General features: G+C 38.2%; 1 protein-coding gene across 1 annotated transcript in view; it reads right to left on the bottom strand.

Annotated features, from left to right (window-relative positions):
- Positions 1-15,153: 15,153 nt before the first annotated feature.
- The window catches only part of LOC108574810 (angiotensin-converting enzyme), a 65,149-nt gene continuing 58,979 nt past the window's right edge, over positions 15,154-21,323 (bottom strand). The window contains exons 12-13 of the mRNA XM_017937455.1: positions 20,562-20,728; positions 15,154-15,522 (exon numbers count right to left, since the gene is read on the bottom strand). Of these exons, the coding sequence (XP_017792944.1) occupies positions 15,377-15,522; positions 20,562-20,728 (313 nt within the window). The 3' untranslated portion in view covers positions 15,154-15,376. The remainder of the gene's footprint in view (positions 15,523-20,561; positions 20,729-21,323) is intronic.

Genomic DNA, 21,323 nt, shown 5'->3' with positions numbered 1-21,323 from the left:
GTCATTTTAATTCCAAATTTTCAATTTTTAGTCAAACCTCATTTCAGGATCTGCGCGAGAAGATCGAAGATTGTCTAAAATATTTTTACTATTTTCTCATTTAATACTCTGTGTGCTCTCCAAAAAATGGCTCTGGAAATTGCGCTGGTCATTTTAATTCCAAATTCTCAATTTTGAATGAAACCTTATTTCAGGATTTGCGTGAGAAGGTCGAAGATTGCCTGAAATATTTTCACTATTTTCTCACTTAAGACTGTGCTTGCCCTCCAAAAAATTGCTCTGGAAGTGGTGGAAACAGCGCTGGTCATTTCACTCCCAAACTTTCAATTTTTAATAAAACTTATTTCAAGAATTACGCGAGAAGATCGAAGATTGCCCAAAATATTTTCACTATTTCCCGTGCACACTCTCCAAAAAAAAAATGGCTCTGAAAATGGTGGAAATTTTACCGATCATTTAATCCCAAACTTCGAATCCTCAATGAAACCTTACTTCGCGACGACATGCGAGCACTTCTATTTCGCTTAACAAATAGGAAACTTCTCAATCGCGAGGAATCGTGATTCCAACGAAATAACACACATTGTTAGGAAATTCCTCGGAGCTATCACGAAAATTGCTTACGTCCAGGTTGATTTCGTTCGTGTGTTACGTATCAAAGGAACGTCGCGACGCGACATTTCTAGCATTTCTCTTCGAAAACAAGGAAGAAGGGGGATGAACAGAGCTCTTTTGGCTACACGTCGATAGCCTACGTCTGTAGTATTATAACACAAGGAAGGGAATTCGTAATTGCCATAGAGAGAGAGAGAGAGTCGAAACTGTGTCACAAGTTGTCGCGTGGCTCGTACTATTTTTTCTCTCTCTCTTTTTTTTTTCTTCCCCAAAATTACGCAATCCACTTGTAATCCCGACCGGATCGTACGATTATGAGCTACGAATCAACGGAACGTGGAGGTTTTAGAGGGGGGAAAGAACCATTGCATAACGAGTTGCGCTAATGCACGTTGCCGTTGTTTACCGTCGTCCACATGAACATCGGGCCCCGGGAAACGTTCAATTAATGTCCCCAGCTCTGTCACAGGCCCCGCGAGGTTTGGACACGGGAGAATAGAAAGCGGACGAGGCGTTGCATAAATTCGACACCCTTTTTCTTCAACGGTCACCCGGTGCATTTGACCTGAAATTGTAATTCGACGTCTTGGATTTTGATTAATCCTCTTTGGAGACATTGACACACATATGGGTAACTTTGTGTTTTTTGGAAATTGCAATTTTTGGGGTAGAAAGATTTTTTGGAAATTATAGCATTTGTGATGGAGTGAAATGTAATTGTATGAGAAATTAGATGTGCTTCTTTGTGAGTTTAGAAAGTTGGGTGTAAAGAGGTTAAGGGGTTAGGTGGTCAGGCACTGCATAATTTGGATACCCTTTTATTCCATGCGAATTTCACCCCAAATCATAATTTAATAACGTGAATTTTTATTAAGTGGCGAGGTGATATACACTTTGGGGGCTAACTATGGACACGTCTGTGAGGGTTTTGAGAGTGTCTAATATTGTCCCTACGAGAATTTTCAGTGATTTTAGTAAAATTTCTGAGGACATTACGTAGAGACTTCGTGGAACAAGAGTACCTTAATAGTTTGTGTAATTTGAAGTAGGAAACCTCAAATTCGTCTTTCTTACGGGTTTGGAGTATTTTTAATTTTTAATCTACTAATTTTAAAATAGGTATATTGTTATAATTTCGACCTACAAAGAATGGTAATTTCATCTAGTACAACCTAATAAAACAGCAAAAGCGTCTTAATAAATTCTGTAATTCGAAGTAAGAAGTCTGAAATCCGTCATTTTTATGGGTTTGCATTATTTTTAATTTTTAGTTAATTTAATTTAATATTTTATTATTTTTGAAAATAGGTACATTCTTATAATTCCGATCCACAAAAAATAGCAATTTCATCTAGTACGACCTAATAAAACAGCAAAAGAGTCTTAATAAATTCTGTAATTTGAAGTAAGAAATCTGAAATTCGTCATTTCTATGGGTTTACATTTTCATTTTTTGAAATTCACTATTTTTAACTTTTAATATACTTAATTTAATAGTTTCCTTCTAAATTTTCTTATTTTTGAAAGTACATCGATTATTTCCACCCACAAACACGGCAATTTCATCTAGCAGAACCTATTGGAACAGCAAAAGCATCTTAACAAATTCTGTAATTTAGAGTAAGAAATCTAAAATCCGTCATTCTTATAGGTTTACATTATTATTTTTAACTTTTAATATGCTTCATTCAATATTTTTATTTCAAATTTTGCTATTTTTCAAAATATACTCACCTGGTGCAACCTAACGAAACGTTTTACAAGAATTACACTACCGGCCAAAATTTGGAATCACTGTGCATTGCAGGTTACACAAAAATTCCCAGAAAAAAGTCAGCAGCTTTAAGAATTCTTCAACGAATTTTGTATCGTTCAAATCAATCGATATGAGATAAATTGCTATTTATCTCCGCAATATCAATATCAAGTCTATGAAAAATTGGTAGCAGATTCAGTACCGATGAAAATTGGGAGGTGATTCTAAATTTTGGCCGGTAGTGTATGCTTCGAAACACTCTCCCCGCCTTAAAAAGAAAAGATCAATTCCAAACACTCGTTGTCAGCCCAGAATTTCAAGGCAGTTCCATCGTAAACCGATGCTCTTTTTTCCCATCGTAAAACACGTCTCGTAATTGCCTCGACATTTCCTTCCCCTCATTTCCACGAGATTTGCACGAAGGTTCGCAACGTTCTGACCGAAATCTCTCGCGTCGAAAGCGGAATTTCGACGCGTTCTTCCGACCGCCGAATCCTTCACTTCCGCTTCATAAAACAGCGCGTTACCTGCTGTGCATACCTAATTCCCTCGCTTTCCTCTGCCATTTTTCTTTTCCTCTATGTCGTGCGTACTTTAAAGATCCTTTCGTTCGATAACGAGACACGATCCACACGTTCGATCGTCGTTCGATCAAACATTCAAAGTCGAAAGCTACATTATGCAACGCTTCGTTCTTCTATTTTTCTCCTACGAATTTTTTGTTTTCTATTCAGATAAAAACTATCTCTCGTGGCTGCTCGATTGCGCAACTTTCATCGACGCTCGCTCATTCATGAGATCTAAGCTGGATGTTTCGCGCACTTTCTTTCTCGTACGAGAAGTATGATACACTTAGAGCGACTCTTACTCTATGGGACAGTAAAACTTTTTTTAAATTGAACCTAATGATTTGAGTTTTTCGTTTTTTGAGAAGTTTGTTGTATTTTTGTATATTTCGCATTTAGTATATTTTTTCCAGAAGGATTAGTGTACTAGATGACGTGTGGAAGGAATTTGGAAAAATTGCAGTTTGTGGAAATTGTGAAGAAAATTGTGAAGGTTGCTTTTTACAACTTTTTTATCTGAGCTTGTAACGAAAATTTGAAATATACGTTTCGTAGATCTATGTCAATTGTACAAATGCTGAAAATTTCATCGAAATCGAAGAAAGAAGCGACAGGCACCGAAAGATGGAAGAATCTTCAGATTTATTACAGAAATAGTGCGATTTTCACAATCCTTAACCGTTTGTAACTCGTAGCAACGTTAATCTATTTCGATGAAATTTTCAGCGCACATATAATCGACATAGATCTACAAAACGTATTTTTTAAATTTTCATTGCAAGCTCAGATAAAAAAGTTGTGTCCTTTACAAGTTTCTTCACGATTTCTACAAATTGCAATTTTTCCAAATTTTTTCCACACGTCATCTATTATACCAATCCTTCCAACTCCTCAGAAAAAAGAATCTCAAGTCGTTAGGTGCAATTTAAAAAAAATTATACCGTTCCAAAGAGTGTCCGAATATTAGCGGAAGTCATTGTATCTCTCTCGATACTTTCGAACGGAGAATTCGTTGCTTGCAAGAAGAATTGTATCAGAGCTACGATTCCGTTGGTGAATTTAAACGAGATTTATAAGGAGCAACTAGTGTGGGTCGTCCTTAGAAGGACTCAGGGTGCCTCGGCTTATTAGCTTATACCTCTATCAGATCAGGTTTCTACTTTCCATCGAAACCACCAACCGAAGAACAAGCCGGAGAATGAGCGAGGACGCCCGACCATGTTTAAACAACCCCAACTTGGCGGTAAAGATTTTTGCTGTTGGACTTTTACAATTTCTAGACGTTAGTAAGGATGGAACTAACGTCTGTGTGAAATTTCAGCCCAATAAAACCAGCAGCACGGCTTTTTCAGAGACGGATATGGAGCGGTCACCCATCCTTCTTACGGAACGCCGCCCAGTGCATCTTGACTTCGGTGATCGAACGGGAACCGGCAGACATGCACGGCTACGGCCGCTAGTATTTATAAGGAGCAGTTGATCGATGGAAAATTAAGGGAATAAAAAGGGCGAGCGATCGAGGGAAATTAAGTTAGTTGCACAATCCAAGTGACATTGTACGCCGGTTTTCTACCTAGGATTGTGCAACCAAGCCATTGTTCTACCTCTAATAGTAATTACTCTCATTATAGTCTACCTAGATATTAGCCACAGAGGTTCACCACAACTCGTTTCATTTTCTCTCGACAGAAATTTTCTCCTAGGGATCCGTTTCATCGATAATCCACCGCGACGCAAAGTTCAGATTTGATTAAACGAAATTATCATTGGGAATACAGCTGGATGGTGAACGAAAGTCCGACCTTGAAACCGTAGAAATCTGTGGCCTTGAGAAAAGTCCACTCTTCTTCTCTGCTACTGTCGTGCCACTTCTATCGAGAGAGAGAGAGAGAGAGATTCGCATCATCGGTAAAGTAATCTGTGTCATTGAGAAATTGAGTTCGTGGTCTTGAAAAAGAATTCACCTTCTTAGTTGAAGATTTACGTAACGGAGAAAGCGATCCTCGTCGATTGTAAATTAGGGCGTTTCAAAATTTCTGGCATCGAAAGTGATTCTGTTCTATGACGGACTTCTCGAGAAAAATTCTCTTTGATATTCCACAAAAAGAAGTATATAGAATTGAGGCGTTTCGAAATTTCTGACTTGAAAAAAAATGCTCTTCTATGATAAATTGTTTTTGAAGAAAAGTCTGATCTCGATAAAAATTCTTCCCTATTCTATAAGAAAGAGGGAAATATAAATAATGGAATATTCGCAGGATATAGAAAGTGATCTCTAGGTAGAAAAAAAAAAAGTGGAGGAAATCGGAGCACACGTACCGGAATGAATTTCCGTGGTCTTTTCTCGAACGAATTTCAGAACTGGATGCGTACGGTATACGCGTGTAGAGAGGACGGTGAAAGTGGACGACAGAGAAGGCATTCGTCGAGTCATTGTGCAGACGTTTCGCGGAAAGACAGGACTTCCCGGTCTTCCGATTACGCAACCGGACGGACCAGTTTTCGGCCAACAAGACACTCGAGCGAGGAAATCGAAAGCGAAAGGGGCGTCGATCCGATCGGTTCCCGGATCAAGCCTCTCTTCTTACCTCACCTCTCTTCTCCTTAGAAAAATCACCTCTTAACCCCGTGTGTCATGGCCCGAGGCCACGAAAACCGACCTGGAATCGAGATTGACGACCGAGGCGTGACTTCTCTCCTCTCTCTCTTTCTCACTCTTTAACTCTCTGACTTTCTTTCTCTCTCTTTCTGACTTTTTTTACTTTCTGACTATCTTTCTTTTTGATTCTCTCTCTCTCTCTCTCTCTTTCTGATTTTTTCTCATTTTCCGACTGTCTTTCATTCTGATTCTCTCTCTCTTTCTGATTTTCTTCACTCTTTGACTCTCACTCTTTCTGATTCTCTGACTTTCTTTCTCTCTCTTTCTGATTTTTTCTCACTTTCTGACTATCTTTCATTCTGATTCTCTCCCTCTTTCTGATTTTCTTCACTCTTCGACTCTCACTCTTTCTGATTCTCTGACTTTCTTTCTCTCTCTTTCTGACTTTTTTTACTTTCTGACTATCTTTCTTTTTGATTCTCTCTCTCTCTCTCTCTCTCTCTTTCTGATTTTTTCTCACTTTCCGACTGTCTTTCATTCTGATTCTCTCTCTCTTTCTGATTTTCTTCACTCTTCGACTCTCACTCTTTCTAATTCTCTGACTTTCTTTCTCTCTCTTTCTGTCTTTTTTTTCTTTCTGACTATCTTTCTTTTTGATTCTCTCTCTCTCTCTCTCTCTCTCTTTCTGATTTTTTCTCACTTTCCGACTGTCTTTCATTCTGATTCTCTCTCTCTTTCTGATTTTCTTCACTCTTCGACTCTCACTCTTTCTAATTCTCTGACTTTCTTTCTCTCTCTTTCTGTCTTTTTTTTCTTTCTGACTATCTTTCTTTTTGATTCTCTCTCTCTCTCTCTCTCTCTCTTTCTGATTTTTTCTCACTTTCCGACTGTCTTTCATTCTGATTCTCTCTCTCTTTCTGATTTTCTTCACTCTTCGACTCTCACTCTTTCTAATTCTCTGACTTTCTTTCTCTCTCTTTCTGTCTTTTTTTTCTTTCTGACTATCTTTCTTTTTGATTCTCTCTCTCTCTCTCTCTCTCTCTTTCTGATTTTTTCTCACTTTCCGACTGTCTTTCATTCTGATTCTCTCTCTCTTTCTGATTTTCTTCACTCTTCGACTCTCACTCTTTCTAATTCTCTGACTTTCTTTCTCTCTCTTTCTGTCTTTTTTTTCTTTCTGACTATCTTTCTTTTTGATTCTCTCTCTCTCTCTCTCTCTCTCTTTCTGATTTTTTCTCACTTTCCGACTGTCTTTCATTCTGATTCTCTCTCTCTTTCTGATTTTCTTCACTCTTCGACTCTCACTCTTTCTAATTCTCTGACTTTCTTTCTCTCTCTTTCTGTCTTTTTTTTCTTTCTGACTATCTTTCTTTTTGATTCTCTCTCTCTCTCTCTCTCTCTCTTTCTGATTTTTTCTCACTTTCCGACTGTCTTTCATTCTGATTCTCTCTCTCTTTCTGATTTTCTTCACTCTTCGACTCTCACTCTTTCTAATTCTCTGACTTTCTTTCTCTCTCTTTCTGTCTTTTTTTTCTTTCTGACTATCTTTCTTTTTGATTCTCTCTCTCTCTCTCTCTCTCTCTTTCTGATTTTTTCTCACTTTCCGACTGTCTTTCATTCTGATTCTCTCTCTCTTTCTGATTTTCTTCACTCTTCGACTCTCACTCTTTCTAATTCTCTGACTTTCTTTCTCTCTCTTTCTGTCTTTTTTTTCTTTCTGACTATCTTTCTTTTTGATTCTCTCTCTCTCTCTCTCTCTCTCTTTCTGATTTTTTCTCACTTTCCGACTGTCTTTCATTCTGATTCTCTCTCTCTTTCTGATTTTCTTCACTCTTCGACTCTCACTCTTTCTAATTCTCTGACTTTCTTTCTCTCTCTTTCTGTCTTTTTTTTCTTTCTGACTATCTTTCTTTTTGATTCTCTCTCTCTCTCTCTCTCTCTCTTTCTGATTTTTTCTCACTTTCCGACTGTCTTTCATTCTGATTCTCTCTCTCTTTCTGATTTTCTTCACTCTTCGACTCTCACTCTTTCTAATTCTCTGACTTTCTTTCTCTCTCTTTCTGTCTTTTTTTTCTTTCTGACTATCTTTCTTTTTGATTCTCTCTCTCTCTCTCTCTCTCTCTTTCTGATTTTTTCTCACTTTCCGACTGTCTTTCATTCTGATTCTCTCTCTCTTTCTGATTTTCTTCACTCTTCGACTCTCACTCTTTCTAATTCTCTGACTTTCTTTCTCTCTCTTTCTGTCTTTTTTTTCTTTCTGACTATCTTTCTTTTTGATTCTCTCTCTCTCTCTCTCTCTCTCTTTCTGATTTTTTCTCACTTTCCGACTGTCTTTCATTCTGATTCTCTCTCTCTTTCTGATTTTCTTCACTCTTCGACTCTCACTCTTTCTAATTCTCTGACTTTCTTTCTCTCTCTTTCTGTCTTTTTTTTCTTTCTGACTATCTTTCTTTTTGATTCTCTCTCTCTCTCTCTCTCTCTCTTTCTGATTTTTTCTCACTTTCCGACTGTCTTTCATTCTGATTCTCTCTCTCTTTCTGATTTTCTTCACTCTTCGACTCTCACTCTTTCTAATTCTCTGACTTTCTTTCTCTCTCTTTCTGTCTTTTTTTTCTTTCTGACTATCTTTCTTTTTGATTCTCTCTCTCTCTCTCTCTCTCTCTTTCTGATTTTTTCTCACTTTCCGACTGTCTTTCATTCTGATTCTCTCTCTCTTTCTGATTTTCTTCACTCTTCGACTCTCACTCTTTCTAATTCTCTGACTTTCTTTCTCTCTCTTTCTGTCTTTTTTTTCTTTCTGACTATCTTTCTTTTTGATTCTCTCTCTCTCTCTCTCTCTCTCTTTCTGATTTTTTCTCACTTTCCGACTGTCTTTCATTCTGATTCTCTCTCTCTTTCTGATTTTCTTCACTCTTCGACTCTCACTCTTTCTAATTCTCTGACTTTCTTTCTCTCTCTTTCTGTCTTTTTTTTCTTTCTGACTATCTTTCTTTTTGATTCTCTCTCTCTCTCTCTCTCTCTCTTTCTGATTTTTTCTCACTTTCCGACTGTCTTTCATTCTGATTCTCTCTCTCTTTCTGATTTTCTTCACTCTTCGACTCTCACTCTTTCTAATTCTCTGACTTTCTTTCTCTCTCTTTCTGTCTTTTTTTTCTTTCTGACTATCTTTCTTTTTGATTCTCTCTCTCTCTCTCTCTCTCTCTTTCTGATTTTTTCTCACTTTCCGACTGTCTTTCATTCTGATTCTCTCTCTCTTTCTGATTTTCTTCACTCTTCGACTCTCACTCTTTCTAATTCTCTGACTTTCTTTCTCTCTCTTTCTGTCTTTTTTTTCTTTCTGACTATCTTTCTTTTTGATTCTCTCTCTCTCTCTCTCTCTCTCTTTCTGATTTTTTCTCACTTTCCGACTGTCTTTCATTCTGATTCTCTCTCTCTTTCTGATTTTCTTCACTCTTCGACTCTCACTCTTTCTAATTCTCTGACTTTCTTTCTCTCTCTTTCTGTCTTTTTTTTCTTTCTGACTATCTTTCTTTTTGATTCTCTCTCTCTCTCTCTCTCTCTCTTTCTGATTTTTTCTCACTTTCCGACTGTCTTTCATTCTGATTCTCTCTCTCTTTCTGATTTTCTTCACTCTTCGACTCTCACTCTTTCTAATTCTCTGACTTTCTTTCTCTCTCTTTCTGTCTTTTTTTTCTTTCTGACTATCTTTCTTTTTGATTCTCTCTCTCTCTCTCTCTCTCTCTTTCTGATTTTTTCTCACTTTCCGACTGTCTTTCATTCTGATTCTCTCTCTCTTTCTGATTTTCTTCACTCTTCGACTCTCACTCTTTCTAATTCTCTGACTTTCTTTCTCTCTCTTTCTGTCTTTTTTTTCTTTCTGACTATCTTTCTTTTTGATTCTCTCTCTCTCTCTCTCTCTCTCTTTCTGATTTTTTCTCACTTTCCGACTGTCTTTCATTCTGATTCTCTCTCTCTTTCTGATTTTCTTCACTCTTCGACTCTCACTCTTTCTAATTCTCTGACTTTCTTTCTCTCTCTTTCTGTCTTTTTTTTCTTTCTGACTATCTTTCTTTTTGATTCTCTCTCTCTCTCTCTCTCTCTCTTTCTGATTTTTTCTCACTTTCCGACTGTCTTTCATTCTGATTCTCTCTCTCTTTCTGATTTTCTTCACTCTTCGACTCTCACTCTTTCTAATTCTCTGACTTTCTTTCTCTCTCTTTCTGTCTTTTTTTTCTTTCTGACTATCTTTCTTTTTGATTCTCTCTCTCTCTCTCTCTCTCTCTTTCTGATTTTTTCTCACTTTCCGACTGTCTTTCATTCTGATTCTCTCTCTCTTTCTGATTTTCTTCACTCTTCGACTCTCACTCTTTCTAATTCTCTGACTTTCTTTCTCTCTCTTTCTGTCTTTTTTTTCTTTCTGACTATCTTTCTTTTTGATTCTCTCTCTCTCTCTCTCTCTCTCTTTCTGATTTTTTCTCACTTTCCGACTGTCTTTCATTCTGATTCTCTCTCTCTTTCTGATTTTCTTCACTCTTCGACTCTCACTCTTTCTAATTCTCTGACTTTCTTTCTCTCTCTTTCTGTCTTTTTTTTCTTTCTGACTATCTTTCTTTTTGATTCTCTCTCTCTCTCTCTCTCTCTCTTTCTGATTTTTTCTCACTTTCCGACTGTCTTTCATTCTGATTCTCTCTCTCTTTCTGATTTTCTTCACTCTTCGACTCTCACTCTTTCTAATTCTCTGACTTTCTTTCTCTCTCTTTCTGTCTTTTTTTTCTTTCTGACTATCTTTCTTTTTGATTCTCTCTCTCTCTCTCTCTCTCTCTTTCTGATTTTTTCTCACTTTCCGACTGTCTTTCATTCTGATTCTCTCTCTCTTTCTGATTTTCTTCACTCTTCGACTCTCACTCTTTCTAATTCTCTGACTTTCTTTCTCTCTCTTTCTGTCTTTTTTTTCTTTCTGACTATCTTTCTTTTTGATTCTCTCTCTCTCTCTCTCTCTCTCTTTCTGATTTTTTCTCACTTTCCGACTGTCTTTCATTCTGATTCTCTCTCTCTTTCTGATTTTCTTCACTCTTCGACTCTCACTCTTTCTAATTCTCTGACTTTCTTTCTCTCTCTTTCTGTCTTTTTTTTCTTTCTGACTATCTTTCTTTTTGATTCTCTCTCTCTCTCTCTCTCTCTCTTTCTGATTTTTTCTCACTTTCCGACTGTCTTTCATTCTGATTCTCTCTCTCTTTCTGATTTTCTTCACTCTTCGACTCTCACTCTTTCTAATTCTCTGACTTTCTTTCTCTCTCTTTCTGACTTTTTTTACTTTCTGACTATCTTTCTTTTTGATTCTCTCTCTCTCTCTCTCTCTTTCTGATTTTCTTCACTTTTTGATTCTCTCTTTCTGATTCTCTCACTCTCCGACTCTCTGCTTCTCTCTCTCTAATCCCACACTTTTATTCCTTTTTCTCTCTCTCTCTCTCAGTTTTATCGAAGTTCACCGTTGCAGAGAAACGGCGAGCAGTTATACTCGGTTACACCACGATTTCAATTTATTCCTAGCGATCATCGAGATCGATACGATCACTTGTTAATTAACTTGATCGAAGGTAAAAATTCTACAGGCATTATTGAATTAATGTCCGTTAATTAGGAAGTTCATGCCGGTTACGCAAGTAATCGTGTTAGATCAAACGAAATACGTATATCCACCTAGCTAATTTCAGCAAGATCAGATTATCCACTGTACATATATACGTCTGATATCAAATTATGATAGAGACGTTCTTCTTTAAGGAAGTTCAATCTTACAACAAATTTTCTCCGCCGTGTTGCGTGTTCCTAGGAGAAATCTAGCGAATTTCTGCGGCTCGTTTACTCGTGGATGAATTATAGACGTATGGAAATCAACTTTTCATCATTCTTCCTTTCGTTCGATTTCGTTGCGCCTACCTGCAACAGTGAAATTCTCTTTGTCTATCCGATCGAACTTCTTCATCCTCCACTCGATTATAATTCTCGTACGCAACGCATTCTTTTTTCTTCTTCTTCGTTTTTAACGTCCTTAACGTCGAACGATTTCTCTCCGAAATGTCTGAAATGTCATCGCGATGGTAATACTCGAGACGCATCGAGAAACAGGGATCAGATAAGATCGGACCCACGTACGAAAGTCGGATCGAATAAAAGCATCGGGGCACGTTCGACGTGACGCAATCGTGGGGCTGCCGGTCTTTCAAACTCTGCCGGTTTCCGCATCTTCGCGTTACGCAAGTGGGTGAACCAGTTTCTGGACAGACCACCTTTGTGTAATTATGCCCGGTCGGCTGTCCCGTAAGAACAATAACGTCTCCTGTTGCGGCCGCGCCGTCGTGAAAGCTGTCGTCCTACACACACGCTCGATTCGTAAGAAAGTTACAACGAAAGGACAGCATCTTTAATCTTACAAACCAACACCTCTGTCGCACGGATACACCTTCTTCGTGAAATTTTCGCGAATTTTTGTGGAGAGAATACGCGGGGAAAGGGGGGTTTTTGGGGGAGATTTTTAGGGATTTGCTAATTGCGGGTAAATAACACGTGGTTGAAGATTTTTAACACGAATGTATTTGATAAGAACAGTTGCACAACGAAGATAAGGATACGTTAAAGGGAATACACTTATTCTCATCAACCACGCTGCTCTACCCATTCCAACTAAGACACTGCCCGCTTCGCCAATTTCAAGTCGTTTCGAGCGTCAGCCATAGATCATACCGACTCCCAGAATGTCCACGTATATTCTACTAATAATACCAAATCCACACTAATTTGACGGGATGTTTCGAGAAAAGACGACTTTTTGTGCATCTTTTTCAGTTTTTAGTCGACTGCGTGACACTAAAGGTACAGAAGGTTTGACAGAATTTTAAAAGGAAGGTAAAGAGTTGGACTAAAATGTTTAATTATTGGAAAATAGTGATCCAAGAAGAGACGATCTCCTATGAAATAAAGAATGAGTCTCTTTCACTTAATATTCGATTTTGTGCCAAGTAGACGTACGAGGTTTCATAGAATTTTAAAACGAAGTTAGAAAATGACACTAAATTATTGGAAACTAGTGTCCCAAGAAGAGACGATCTTCATGAAATAAAAAATGAATCTCTGTCACTTAATTTTATGTCATAGAAAACATAGAAGGTTTGACAGAATTTTAAAACGGAATTAAAGAGTCACATCACGATCTTTAATTATAAAAAAAATAATGTCCCAAGAAAAGACGATCTTTACAAGATAAAAAATTGGATCCCCTTTCGTTCCCTACTCGATTCTGCACCACAGGAAGAACAGAAGGCTTCGCAGAATTTTAAAACGGAGTTAAAGAGTCACATCACATAAATATAAAAAAATTAATTTAATTACAGAAAAATAGTGTTAAATTCTTGTCACTTCGATCTACTTTCGCGTGCATCTCCTTTGGATCCCGAGTCCTGGAACGTGTTGAATTAATTTCCCAAATATTAAGACACCTTTCAATAATATAAATTAATTTTGCACTGTTAAAAATACAAGAACTACCGAGACACCCTGTACATCTACCACTGAAATGAAGGTGTGCTCGGTGATATTACAATTTTTACACGTCCCGATGTAACGCGATTATACAGAAGAGAGCGAGCCACCGCGTCGGGTCCTTTAATTACGCAATCGGATAAACCAATTTCGGCGCTCGCCGTCGAGCAACTTTTATCCGAAGGTCCGGCCAGTCCTCTCGATTCCGTGTCCTGCGAGAGCTGCGAAAGTCGGGTATAATGGCATCTCTTTGTGGACCGTAAAAAAGTCCAAGCGTATCCACGTTCACTCTCTTTCATAAATGGACACACTGCGAAACACATCGAAATTCTCTTCTTTCTTCCTTTTTCTTTTTCAACGATACACTATTCATAAAGGTGGAAATAACGTCGAACAGATACCCTCCAAGTTTCGTGTTTTCTTTATTACTCGTTTCCATGTTTACACACTTAGCTACAATTTCTTTTTTTAATAAAAAAATAACGACGAGTTGTTCTTCCGTGACGTAACACTTACGCACAGAAATACAATATATATATATATATTATCCCCGTGAAAATTACAAACATGATAATAGCAATGATAAGAGATACTTTTTCTTCCTTGTTTATTTTCTAATTACAGGTTACGCGTTGAAACGGATTGAAAGTTGTGAAAAGTGTAAAAAGCACGTTACATTTGCACGATGACGTACTTGGCCCTACTTAACTCGGTCCATCGCGATCATTTGAATATACTCGAAGGAATAAATGATTCTATATATTTACAGAAAAGGGGGTGTATGTGCGGAGTTTGAACTGGCGTTCGAGGGAAGAAAAGCACGTTTTCTGAATTGAAAAGCGAGCTGCTGGCACCGTTTAACGACGGGGAACGTAAATCTCTCTGTCTTTATTAAACGTCGGGAGCGAGGGCGTTTCAGAGGCGCGAGAGCCACGGCTGAAAACGATTTATGCGCTCGCGTTCACTCGAACGACACGCGAGCTTAATTACACGCGTACAATTACCGTGCTGCGGCTAAATTAATAATGGATACTTAGTGTAATAACAGTGATCGCCTGGTGCACGTTTCCAGTGACATTCGCGTGGCCATTTTGACAGCTAAGGCGACCATTTTCTCTTTGATTATCTTTTTAAAATCGTTCGCACTATTTTAGCGACAATTTTCGTTATTACTAATAGAAGAGAAATTTCCACTTATATTTAATAAAGAGCAATTATTCATTTTAAAATAATTTACATTATCTTAGCGGTAATTCATACTTTTGATTATTATTAATAGAAGAGAAATTCGTATTTATTAAAAAATAATTATTCAGTTTATAATATATAGTTCTCCATTTGGATACCAAAATGGCGTCAGCAAGATGTGGCCATTTTGACAGCTAAGACGACCATTTTGTCTTGGATTATCTTGTAAAGTGATAATTCATACTTTTGGTTATTATTAATAGAAGAGAAATTTCCATTTATGTTTAATAAAAAACAATTATTCACTTTATATAGTTCTCCGTTGGATACCAAAATGGCGTCAGCAAGATGTGGCCATTTTGTCTTGGATTATCTTTTAAAATCATTAACATTATCTTAGTGATAATTTATATTTTTCGTTATTATCGATAGAAGAGAAATTTCTATTTCTATTTATTAAAAAATAATTATTCAGTTTATAATATATAGTTCTCCATTTGGATACCAAAATGGCGTCAGCAAGATGTGGCCATTTTGACAGCTAAGACGACCATTTTGTCTTGGATTATCTTGTAAAGTGATAATTCATACTTTTGTTTATTATTAATAGAAGAGAGGTTTATATTTATGTTTAATAAAAAACAATTATTCACTTTATATAGTTCTCCGTTGGATATCAAAATGGCGTCAGTAAGATGTGGCCATTTTGTCTTCGATAATTTTTTAAAATCGTCTACATTATTTTAGCGATAATTCATATTTTTCGTTATTATCAATAGAAGAGAGGTTTATATTTATTAAACAACAATTATCAACAAAGGCTACAGTTCTCTATTGGATACCAAAATGGCGTCAATAAAATGCCACTGAATGCTCTTTTCTATGGTCTCCTTAACTTCATCAGAAAATCACTCGAGCTCACTCGAGCTAAGCTGCTATTTTCATTGAACGATCACCTAAACGTTTGGTCATTTATTTGGTCTGTTCTGGCTTTGGTGGATCGAGGAATATCGATCGTGTCTGACCCTCCGGGGAAGGGAAAGTGTCCTCAAATATTTCTTCAACGCTTTTTGGCCCACTGTTTAAAAAAATAAGAAGAAGAATTCTACCCTCTTAACGAAGAGTGAAAATCGCGAGGAAAATTGCCATAATTCCTGGTAAAACGGTTCTCGAATCGATCGTCGTGGCAGCGTTGTAGAACCCACTTCCGTATACTTGCAGTCCAGCGGTCTCGATGCTGCGCTTGCAATAATCTCCGTCTGCAATCCGAGTAATACATAGTTACGCTGTATTACGTCAAATAGTAGTATCGTGTTGCAATTATTATCGTGTCGATGAATGATTTCACGAAGACGAAAGTGTTCGCGGAATGTGTGAAATTCTTGGAAATATCGCTATTTTTAAACGTGATTAATTTACTCGATTGTACTTTGGATCTTCCGTTTTCTTTATTGTCGAAACTTTTCATAACGAAGACTATTGCAGTGTTATTATAAAAAATATCTATACATTCTTGGCTAACAATTTAAAACCACTGTGCTTCACTCAAGTTACTCAAGAATTTTCAGAAAGAAATCAGCAAATTTTTTCAATTTTCAATTGCAAACACTGAGTTGGTCATCGATTTGCAAAAATTAGCACTGTTATAAAAAAATATCTATACACTTTTTGCCAAAAATTTGGAACCACTGTGATGTATTTAAGTTACTCAAAAATTTCCCAAAGAATTGGCAAATTTTTTCAATTTTCAATTGCAAATACTGGGCTTTCTTTCAATTTGCAAAAATTAGCACTATTATAAAAAATATCTACACACTTTTGGCCAAAAATTTGGAACCACTGTGCTGCACTCGAGTTCCCAAGAATTAAAAAAAAAAGAATTAGCAAATATCTTCCATTTTCAATTGCAAATACTGAGTTCGCTTTCAATTTGAGAAAATTAACATTATTATAAAAAATATCTACACACTTTTGGCCAAAAATTTGGAACAACTGTGCTGCACTCGAGTTCCCAAGAATTAAAAAAAAAAGAATTAGCAAATATCTTCCATTTTCAATTGCAAACACTGAGTTCGCTTTCAATTTGAGAAAATTAACATTATTATAAAAAATATCTACACACATTTGGCCAAAAATTTGGAACCACTGTGCTGCACTCGAGTTCCCAAGAATTAAAAAGAAACGAATTAGCAAATTTTTTCAATTACAAAAATCGAACTGTCCCTCAGTTCCCATAACTTAGCACAGAATACGTCCACGAATTCTCCATCGTTCAAATCTACCGCAGCAAAGTAATAAGGATGATAAAAAGGGGCAACTAGAATGAGTAATTGGAGCTCTCACGGCACATTAGACTAGATAAACCTGGAACGGTGTAATAACCTATAATTCAGTCGTTTCAATTGTATTCGAACAGCACTTGCTCCACCGTGAATAATAAAGCTCGTAAAGCGCAACGGAGAGAACGTTTACCTTGCAGATCGAGCTGTAAGATCGTTCACGCTGCAGGGCGAAGGATACCAAACGAGATCCGTTCTAAAATCCTGCAATCGAGATCGAGGGAAGAGAGAAAACAAAAAAGGGACAACAGAAAGAACGAAACACAAAACAGGTCGTCGTTTTCCCTTTCGACTCGCGTCACGTGCTGTTTCAACTTGCTCGATCACCGTGAAAAATTCAACCATTTACCCTCGCGTCAACTGCAAAGTTATCGATCCTTCAACCTACCGTATCTCGCAACTTCGCCTCTTCCTTCACTCTTTTTTTCCACCATCGTAATTTCGCGCACCTGCGAGCGACTAATTAAGCTCGACAGACGACTCCAATAACTGACGCGATTACACGGTGTACAAGCTCGTAATTAACGTCGTACGTGTCTATAAATATTCAATTTATGCTAATATCGCTAATTTCTGAGGAGGAAGATACAATCTGTGGAACCTAACCTCTTTTCGATCATTCTTTTCGCGGTAATTCGGGATTTTTACGTTTCACGCGAAATCTGGTTCTCGTCGAACGCGGGGAGAAAGGAAAGGTGATAATTTACGCAGGTAGAAGAAAAAAGAAAAAAATTTGCGGAGATATTTTCGCGATAGGAAGGTACACGTTGGAAAGTATCTCGAGGGATCGAAGCGGCCGATCACAAGCGCTCCTTTCGAGGGAACCAAAGAGAGAAAGAGAGAGAAAGAGAGAAAAAAGGAGGCAAGAGGAACACACGCATAAGTATCACGATCGACAGAGAAATTATACAACAGGCGGCTCTTTCTCCTCGTAACGCGCCGGTCACGTACATCTGCGCTTTCCATCGCGATCACTTCTCAGAAGCGTGCCATTTTTCCTCCGTGTCGCCGAACCTGTCTCCCATTTTCCTCCTTACCTCTTCACCCCTCCACTTCGAACATATCCTAAGTAACGTAACTTTGAACGACATTTCGAAACTTGAAAATCATGTGAATTTACGACGGTGCTCGATGACACTCGTTTCTTTTTTCTTTCCTTTTTTCTTTAGATGAAAAACACGGAAGAGAGGAGCAAAGTGTTCTTGTGGAACAAATGGCAGACACGTGTGCTCTCGAGAGCTCGAAAGGCAAATCGACCAGGCGCAACGTGCAATGGAAACGAGAGTGGAATCGTCGAACGTGTCTCACGACTCCGATATTTCCCTCTCTGTTTCGTTGCGAACCGTGTGTTTCTCTCGGGGGCCTGAAAGGCCCACTCCCCCTCCTCTCCCTCTACCGAATGCTCGCGCTCTTTCCTCGTTCTGCTCCGATTTCGCAATCGAACAGTCCCACGGGGCCCTGGGCCTAGCGAGCCCTCGCCTGATTGGACCCTGGTTCGCGGCTTGTCGCGGAAATAACCGTGACGTTTCCTTGTGTCGAATTCCGGTCGCTGGATCTTTACGGTGGATCAAACGGTTAACCGTGAAAAGTTTCGCTACGCTGAGTTTGGTCGTTCGATTTTTCAGGTGGACGGTTTTTTTGGGGTAACTGTTCTGGTATAAGCGAATCGGTAAATAAGGTTTTTTTTCGTAGATTGTTTGGTTTAGTTTGAGTAAAGTGGTTTTTGGAGACACAAGTGATTCACCAGGGAAGATTTTCGAGTGTAGATTTTTGTTAGAGAAGATAGTTTCCCGATAGTTTTTCAAACATGGAGAGAGGAAAGTTTGAGGGCTTAAGTTCGAAGGATATTTGCAGCCCTGAAATTTAGGAAAATGCGCGTAAAATATTCTTTCGAATCTTTATAATTTCGATGCTTTCCGAAATGTTGAAAAAGTGAATTTCGAGGACTTAAGTTTGAGGGCTACTTTCACCTCTCAAATTTAGGAATTGGCATATAGAAAGGAATACGCGTTAAATACTCTTGCGAATCTTTATAATTTCAATAATTTCCGAAATATTGAGAAGGTAAATTTGAGGCCTCACCTTTGAGGCGTATTTTCACCCCGAAAATTTAGGAAAATACGGGTTAAATATTCTTCCGAATCTCTGTAATTTCAAAAGTAAGTTTTGAGCCCTCAACTTTGAGGCCTATTTTCACCACCAAAATTTAGGAGCTTGCATATAAAGAAGAATACGAGTTAAATATTCTTTCCTATCTCTACAAATCCAATAATTTTCGAAACATTAAAAAAGCAAACTCTGAGGCCCATTTTCACCCCCAAAATTCTAGAGTTGTCATAGAAAGAAAGAATACTCATTCCAAACATCTATCACACAAAATCGCGAATGTTCTCTTGGGAACCATCCCCTGTTATCCAACACGAGCTATCCTCCATCAAGCAACCTCGCAAATACCACGCTATTCATGGGAAAAATGTCTCTAGAGCACGTCGTAGTCAAAGGGTTAAGCAGAAATTCATTAGAGCGAAGTAACAAAACCACGAAGGAATTAATATCGCTCGGCAACACGCGAGATGCTTTCATAGTTTTAATGGCCAGAGTCTCTCTGGTCAAGCCAACGATCAATCAGACCAAGAAGAACTCTTGCTCGTTAGATAATCCATCGGCCCGATTAATTACCGTCCACCAATGAAAGTATCTCTCTCGGTCACTCTTCCTTTTCACCGGTTCTTACCACACGCGCACACAGCTGTTTATACCACGTTTTTACGTAACTCGACTCTCCGGTTGAACCGCGAATTTGGCAAGATCTGTCGTTCTTCTTTCTTTCCTTTACGCGGTTACAGAAGATGTAACACACCGATCCCAATAATTTCACCCGTGGATCGTAATTCAGTCGAGTGTCGTCACACGATGAATATTTGTAGAGCTCTGCGCCGACGGTAACTGGCACGTGGGAACTGCAACCTTCAATCTGTTACGGTAGGAAATTGCATAATTTGTAACGAGTTACGATGAAAGGCGTCCGCGCCGCCGCTGCGTTCTTGATCGCGTCGTCGTGTCCCGCGAATTGGTTCCTACTTTTCTTTCTTCTCTTCCCTTTTTTCTTTGATTTTTCTGCTACGTGTAATTGCTAAATTGCAAAGATATCGTTTTATCGATAGAGATCGCGAGTATACGTAAGTTTAAAAAGGACGAAGTAGAGGAGGGAAGAGAATGTTACCGAGCTGTGATATAAGAAAACGGAAGTTTATTATAAACGTCTTCGATTAGCTAATTAAGACCGTTAATCTAGCCTGTATCGTTCATTGAGAGACAGTTCTCTTACTGGTCGGTTATGTAACATGAAATCGATCGGCTCGATCGTGAACAGTGACGTGTTCTCCAGTCACTGATTGGATTCGAGACGTTCGATACAGTGTCAGCCAAAAGTTTCGCTTTTGGGAGATCTGGCGTTTCTTTTGCAATTAACGACGCGAAAAATGGATGTAATCGATTTATTTGCGAATTTTGTGGTGTACCATTGTATAAATTTGCCTGATTATTAAATCGTTTAATATATTTTTACTCTCATTTTTTCCTCAAAAATATGCCCACTAAACATAGTTTTACCCAATTTCTGTAAATTCACTTGGTGTAAATTACACGAAATACAAGATAGTCGTTATTTTATTATCCGAAGCTACAATACTTGCGTGCTGAGAATCTTTCCAAGTGTCGCTCGTGAAAAATAGGCGCCAACCAGCGCACAGTTAACAAAAATTTCAACGAACCAACGTGCAAAGTACTCCGCATTAAGAAACTGAATGCAAAATTGATGGTTCCTCATACGTAACAACGTTACAGCAGAAAATTCCAAAGAAAATTATGTGAGAATGAGATTCGGACTCCTTAATGAATGGTAGAAAATCTAGATGTGTTAAGATCATATTAACGAGGGAAATTAATCAGATTCTCACCGTAAGACCAGCCGACGACGTCACCGGTCCTCAGGTTCTCCGTTCTCAACCAGTCCTCGAGAGGCCTGAAGTATTCTCTGAGTGCGGACGCGTCCAACGTGTCTTCGCCGGTAGCTTCCTGCAAAGTCTCCTGCCACGGTGTCGACGATCCTCTCTCCATGATTTTTCTGCGAGCATAAATAACAGTATTTTGTTTATTAAGTAGTAGTATTGTGTTTATTGTTTTCTTTTTGAGATTACAAGGAGTTGCGTTCTTTTATTTTGCTTAAGCTAACCGTGGCGAGCTTCCTGCGCTCTGCCACCAGAGGGATGGACTAAGCACCGGTTCTCGCTAGTCCTCGTAAAGGCTTCTGTTTGTATATATACAACTTCTGACCTGAATTCTTCCTGAGTGCCTCCCGCAAAGATTGAGGACTTAACTTTGAGGCTTTCACCCCTCAAATTTGGGAATTGACCTCGATAGCAAATAAACCTCGATAGCTTTGGAAATGTGGAGAGAAAAGAATACGCGTTAAATATTCTTCCGAATCTTTGTAATTTCAATAGTTTCCGAAATAGTGAAAAAGTAAATTTCGAGGCCTCAAATTTGAGGCTTATTTTCACCCCTCAGTTTTAGGAGTTGGCATATAGAAAGGAACACGCATTAAATATTCTTTCGAATCTTTATAATTTCAATAGTTTCCGAAATAGTGAAAAAGTAAATTTTCAGGGCTCAAATTTGAGCCCTACTGACGAGTCCACTAGGAGGCTCAGGACGAAACG

Source organism: Habropoda laboriosa, unplaced genomic scaffold (assembly GCF_001263275.1).
Source record: "Habropoda laboriosa isolate 0110345459 unplaced genomic scaffold, ASM126327v1 scaffold257, whole genome shotgun sequence".
NCBI classification, from domain to species: domain Eukaryota; kingdom Metazoa; phylum Arthropoda; class Insecta; order Hymenoptera; family Apidae; genus Habropoda; species Habropoda laboriosa.
The sequence above is the reverse complement of the archived record's forward strand: the minus strand, read 5'-3'. Positions and strand labels throughout refer to the sequence as shown.